The sequence below is a fragment of the Dendropsophus ebraccatus genome, chromosome 14 (genome assembly GCF_027789765.1).
Source record: "Dendropsophus ebraccatus isolate aDenEbr1 chromosome 14, aDenEbr1.pat, whole genome shotgun sequence".
Taxonomy (NCBI): Eukaryota; Metazoa; Chordata; class Amphibia; order Anura; family Hylidae; genus Dendropsophus; species Dendropsophus ebraccatus.
The window spans coordinates 37,174,722-37,181,448 of record NC_091467.1 but is presented as its reverse complement, the minus strand read 5'-3'; the positions used below and the strand labels follow the sequence as shown (position 1 = coordinate 37,181,448).

General features: G+C 39.4%; 1 protein-coding gene across 1 annotated transcript in view; it reads right to left on the bottom strand.

The window, feature by feature from the left end:
- Positions 1-303: 303 nt before the first annotated feature.
- The window catches only part of CBX4 (chromobox 4), an 8,544-nt gene continuing 2,120 nt past the window's right edge, over positions 304-6,727 (bottom strand). The window contains exons 3-5 of the mRNA XM_069951673.1: positions 6,033-6,098; positions 3,423-3,489; positions 304-2,993 (exon numbers count right to left, since the gene is read on the bottom strand). Of these exons, the coding sequence (XP_069807774.1) occupies positions 1,731-2,993; positions 3,423-3,489; positions 6,033-6,098 (1,396 nt within the window). The 3' untranslated portion in view covers positions 304-1,730. The remainder of the gene's footprint in view (positions 2,994-3,422; positions 3,490-6,032; positions 6,099-6,727) is intronic.

Here is a 6,727-nt window from a genome sequence, read left to right as displayed (position 1 = left end):
CAGGAAAATGTCTAAAAAAGGGTCTAAAACTTATAATAATTGAAGTCACAATTTTTTTTTTGTTTAGAGCAACATGAAAACACTAAAATACATGAAATACTTGCACTTTCTGTGGCAAAACCCCACAAAACTCTAAAGCAAAAACTTAAAAACAATAAAGTGACGCTTTTCTGTAACTTTTTTCAAGCTCACAAATACCATTAAGACGGTTTGTGTAAAACAGGTTGCCAGGGTGTTTTCATGGCATGATACTTCGCAAAATAGCATGGTTTTTATACAACAACAATAAATTGGAGACATAAGTAATTCTTTATATCAGAGTTTAATTTTCATTGCTACACAGCATCATACAGCACTTAACTGTGACTGGACTGAAGGCTAGATAAGCCCATGGCCTATACCACTTATGTAACTTTTCTCTACTGTACATTTACATCCATTCAGTTGCTGGAAGCACTAGGCCTAGTCTAATAGCAGCATTTTTCTATCAAACACTCTGGATTTAAAGGGCTTGTGTCATCTGTAAAAACTTCTGACATACTTTCCAGACATTTAAGAAATTTAGACAGCACCATGTCCTGAGACCTAATGTGATTGATAGTTATGCCCGGTTGAAATGCTGTAAGCTTCACTCCTCATCTGGTCTCCCAATCCAACTGATTACAGGAGTCAGGCTTCAAGGGCTTATAATGAAATCTGTCTTCAGTAATGAGTCAGATTGGGTGATCAGCATGTAGGAACGCACTTTACCACGCTATAACTATCCATCCCAGCAGGACTCAGACTTGGTGCAATTTGAAGTTTTGATGTGTCTGGGTAAAGTGGACCCAAAACAAAAGTTTTTACAAATGGCAATAACACTTTAAATTGCTCCTGTATCCCAAGAGTACACCAAAAATATACACGTTATCATACATGAGTGTAAATGCATACAATAGGTACATAAAATGCATTTCCACAAAAGCCAAGTTAGCGCTACAAATATAAATATGAACAAATAAATATATAAACTTTCAGGATAACATTACATGATATAGAATTTTTGTGGAGAATGTATCAAGAGTGGCATTTCATACTTTCCTTAGATACCTATGCCAGCTTAGAGCTGGCACAGTTATTCAACTACAAGTTACGCCTGTGTGCAGGAGTAAATTGTAATAAATAAAATAAAGCCAAAAGTTTTCATTGGTCTTCATTGCTGAGACCCCCACCGATCAGGAGAACAAGAAGGGAAAAGAAGTGCATGGTAGAGTATATCACTTCCGGCTTTGAGCGATATCCATCCAGACAGCTCCATTATATGTCTATGTGGTGGTCTGGATGGAGATGACAGCGGAAAAGTGCAGATCCCCACTCATTCTCTTGATTGGTGGACTCTAAGATTTCCACCAATCAAGACTTTTGACATGTCACAGTAACATGTGAAACATTTTTTATCTGCTTTAAGCACAAGCTCCCCAATTCATGCAATTTCTGTGCCCCCTTCCCGCAAGGCGCACACCAAGGAAATATCACAGAATCTTTGGGCAATCCAGGGTTCTGAACAAAAATTATAGACTTTTCCCTGGTCTGCACTGTGCACAGCACTTAATTCCCTCTGTGCTTTAGGACATCAAATCTCACAGCTGTCACAGTTAGAAACTAGTAATAACATCCAGTCAGATGTATCCCCCGCTGCTGTCATCCCTAGTCAAAAACATAGCGAGTTTCGAATAGCCAAAAAATTATGGTCAAACGGTTATATACTCCTTAAAAGTGACAGTAAGACAGTTGGCGGTTACATCTGTAATAACAATATTTCCAAAAAATGGTCTGAATATAGTTTGTGGTTCCTCCTTTGCACAGTCTGTTTCAGTGGGTTGTAATTCCTGGGGTGTCACTTGCTCCCCTTTCTTTTCTAAGCCTTGATCACTGTCGCACCTTGGCTTTACACAGCGCAGGTCTATGGGTTCATCCAAGTCAGAGTCAATGAGAATTATGTCCGGCTCTTGCGGACATAAAGGAGAGTTCTGGTTCTCCAGTCTATCAGAAGCACTGACACTTCGGGAAGTGAGGACTTTTTTACAAGAACTGTTTGGATCAGATATCTCAGATAAGCAACGCTTTCTAGGATTTGTATACACCTTTTCTTTTGAGGAATCATTTACAGCCAGTTTGCACTCATTCGACCTTGTAATTTCCTTTTTGGTGGTGAGCTGCAATGGTTTGTCACTGACAGGGTCAACATCTAAGTTCGTTTTTTGTAGGCCAGCACAGGGAACTGGGACTTTATTCCCATAATCATTTGCCGCACTTATTCTTAGTTTAGACTCCACTCTCTTCTTCCAGTGTTCCTGTTTTTCCTCTAAGACTTTACAAGTCCTTTCGCCATTACAAGACTCAAGGGTTTCCATTCTGTTTCCAGAAGCAACAGCCCCACTATCTTCTTCGGATGATTTAATTTTGACAGATTGTAGTCCATTCTCCATGTACTTACTCATAACTATGACAATCCTCCCATTTTTGTTTTTATTCTTAACAATCTTCATCTTACCCCCAATTCCATTTACTGGTACCTCTTCCCTACTGGTTGGGCTGGTGGCGGTGCCAACAGATGAACTGTTCCCATCGACCCCATTTAAGGCAGTTCCAGAACCATTTTTAACATTAACTCCAAAGTCTTCATACTGACTATGAGGCCATGACGTTTCCTTATTTCTATTGTTTTGTTCACAATGCTGCACATCTTTGCCTGAGGGCTGTGCATCATACATTTTCAGATCCGGTTGATAATGATGGTGTCTCTTACTGTTCAGTTGATAATAATATTTCCTTTGGCTGCTGTGATGATGTTTTTCAGCATAGTCATTGGGCTGATACTGGTGATGTTTTTTGCTGTTTAGCTGATATTGATGAGTTTTTTTGACTGACGTTATATCCAGTTTAGAGCGGTGCTCTACAGAAGAGTCCCGAAGGTCACTCAAAACATTAGACCTACGTGCAAAAGAGGGTATCTAAAAATGAAAAGAAAGAGTTATTACTGGTAATTCAAGCTATATTATCCATAATCTACAAACATTTCAAAATTAGAAACATTCAGAATTATAATAAATAGTCTTCATATATAGAATTTATCCATTTAAAAAGGAGAAATATGTCAGAAGTTTTAATTGGTCAGGGAGAGAATACGCTGGAAGAAGTTGCGCTCAGCGATGTCCTCTCCCGACACGCGAGGGGCACATCTTTTCACACAGAGGATCGCGAGGCTATGTTCACACGTCTTTTTTTTTTGCAGCCCCCATTTGCATAAAACAGCCACGTTTTGTCGCCAAAAGGACGTCCATTTGAAAAAAAAGGCAGCAGAATGGCCAAGAAAAAGACATTGTGTGAACATAGCCTATATCTTAGTGCTCTCAGAAAAAGTATTTTGAAATAATACTTACTGATAAAATGTGGTGCTTTGGTTTAGGACCCCGTTTTCTGTAACCCAGGATTTGCTCTTGCCTTTCCCTATATAATAAAAGAAGCACATTCATTAATATAGTTTACAGCACATTCAAAATAAAAGAAGCCTTTCTATGTACAAAAGGTTATTACACTCTGATGTTACATCATATGAGAAATGATGCAATATCATAAAATGACTGATCCAACTATTTTAGAAAAATGACTAAGAAATCCCCTTTATTTAACAGTATAAGGCACAAAAGTCAAGAGGATCTTACTATTCAGATTGTAGCAAAAAAGCATGGCATCTTTCCAATGCCATGCTTCCAGGGCAAAGTAGGTGTATAATGTTACAACTGACCTAAATGGGTGTTCTTCAAAACAAGCGTAACCCTGCAGCAATCATCTTTGTCAAAATCTAAACTTTGGCTGGCTAAATGGACAAAAAGTCTGTTCTTGAAATATTGTCCCTTAAAGGAGAAGTCTGGCGGGGAATTAAAGAAACATTACCGGCATGAAGTGGGGGGGGGGGGGGGGGGGGGGGGGGAAATAAACAAAACACACTGGGGGGGATTTATCAAACTGGTATAAAGTAGAATTGTCTCAGTTGCCCCTATTAACCAATCAGATTCCCCTTTTCATTCCTCACAGATTCTTTGAAAAATGAAAGGTTGAATCTGATTGGTTGCTAGGGGCAACTAAGACAATTCTACTTTACACCAGTTAGATAAGTCTCCCCCTATGTTTTGTATTTTAACCCATTTTTACTACTGCCCAAAATGTGCCCAAAAATAAGGTAAAATACCAACCAAAATACTATGTGTGTGGGGCTCTTTTTTGTGCATTATAATTTATTTTAAAGGGATTGTTGGCTACTTTATTGCTGATGTAAGCAATATATACTAATGATGCACATTTACCTCAGAGCTGGGCAATTTATCAAGTTTATTTAATTCTCCCTTTGAGGAATTCATGAAGGTCTATATAGTGGTGCCATGTGGCACTGCTGCTCTGTATACTTCCTGCTCTGATACCTTAGCCCAACCTCATCAGCACTAGGCATCCACTTACAGAATTATGTGCACCTGGCTCACAGTTCCCTGCTGGCTCTCTGACCTACAGTACTGCAGGTACTTTTTCCACTTTTTGCGGATCCACAAAAAATACAGATTAGGAATGATTTTTGGGAATAGCGAATGACATAATATGTGGCCCTGAAAAACTACTGAAGTGTGAATAAGGCCTAAGGGATCATTCACACGTTCTGCACTTATTCACACTGTCTGCAGTTATGGCAATTATCTGAAATATACAATGTGCAGTACAGAAGCACGAATATTCAAACAGTTTCTGAGCTCCCGGCATCATAATGAATGATAATGTCGGAAGTTCCGAAGTCTGTTCCATATCACATTGCCCATAATTGCAGACCGTGTACAGAACGATTAAATGACCTTCTAAGAAACCATTGTGCAGGATAAGGGCCTGTTCACACTGTGGAAAACAGGCGTATATCCCTGCCCCAATGCCTCAATGTTAAGTATAGGGCGCCTCTTCTCTCCGCTGAAAGAATTGACATGTCAATTCTTTAAGCAGAGAGCTGCGGAGCCCTATTCTTAACATTTCAGCGAGAGCGGCAGGCGGAATTTTGTGCACTTTTGGGGGGAAGGAATCTGTAGATTACACATATTTGGGGGGGGGGGGGGAATCTGTGGATGATACACTCATGGTCGGGGAAATCTGTGGATCACAGACTTATGGGGGGAAGGAATCTGTGGATGCCCAATTGTTATGGGAAATAGGATCTGTGGAAGACAAAGAAGGACCTAATTCTGCAAATTGAGAAGGAATCCATAGCCTATTCTGCTAGGGCTGCTAAGGGGTAATATGTTCTTTCTGCTGCCACCAATGGCTGTGTTGGGAACTGCAGTTCCATACACAGTTATGCATCACTAGCCCTGCTGCAACAGATTTTTGGTGCAAACTTGGTACACACACTTTTCTGTATCTAACCCACTGTGTAATAGGACAGCAAAAATGCAGTATGCAGCAATATATTAGAATTAGCTTACTGTACGTGTATTCATAGGTATTGCAGTATACTCTACAAGCAACTGTCCTCTAGGAAAACTTAAAAAAAGGTGATAAAAAAGGTAAAGTTTTATATTAAAGAAGTCAAATCCCCCAAACCACAAAATGAATGAACTTTAATTGGTAGAAGTGAAAACGTCCAATCTATTAAAATAGAATGTTATTCATTTAACATTATGAAGGTCACTCTAGAGATGCTACACTTACCATGGAAAAGTAGGGTCAAGCTATGTGAACAGCCCGGGGCCTATGGGGCACTTAATCCACCAATGCCTGTTATCGAAGCAGAAATGGGCAGAGAAGCCACCTCCCAGACACATCCCCAGTGCCATGGTTCAGTTGCAAAGTTTTTCTCTGAAACTCTGCAGCACTTCCAAACTTAGTTGTCAGTAATGAAGAAAGATTGTCAGACTACCTTTAAAGTATGATACGTGTGCCACAACTTCTATAGCTTTTACATGTATGTGGGATTAAGAGGAACATCTTAATATATAGGTATTTTGTTAAATTCTCACCTGTTCTGAAAGGCAACCAAGAGTCGGGGGTCCAAAATATTTTCCTCTGGCTCCCATGTGTTATACCTGGAAAGCAACATATACCAGATTATGTAGATATGTTTGGGTGGGGTTTATTTCCCCAAAAATGTTGCATGCCCCAGGTCTGGCATTTTTCTAGAGTTTTAAGGGCTTCTCTATCAAAATGAAAAACCACCAAAAAAAAACAAAAACAGTTGTTAAAAAAAAAACCCTCAAAAAATGCGTGTGTGAAATTATTCTTTGCATGTCCTAGCAATGTAGACAGCCTAAATATGAGCTAAACCTAACGCAGTGGCCTATACCTTAATTTAGAAATAAAAGTCAACCTGTTCTCCAAGTGATGAGTTACTGAAAGGTTTATTTACTGTATATGTGCTGAAATCCATTGTGGCCTTATGTAACATATAGCAGACACTGTGCCCTCCAGGGCTTTGATCACTACTGCAGGTCCATGGAGTAGGACGGGTGACGCCACTCCTCCTTGTCATATGAGCAGTGAAGACTATTCTAATAGAAAGTTCTCATTATGTAATGGTTTAGCTTTACTTATTGTCACATATCATCTGGTTGCATTAAATCACTGGTGGATTGTTGAAATAAATGTAAGTATAATACAAAAGAAAAGAAACAACAACTAAAAGGAAGCTGTCAACCACAGGAAGTGTTAATGGGGT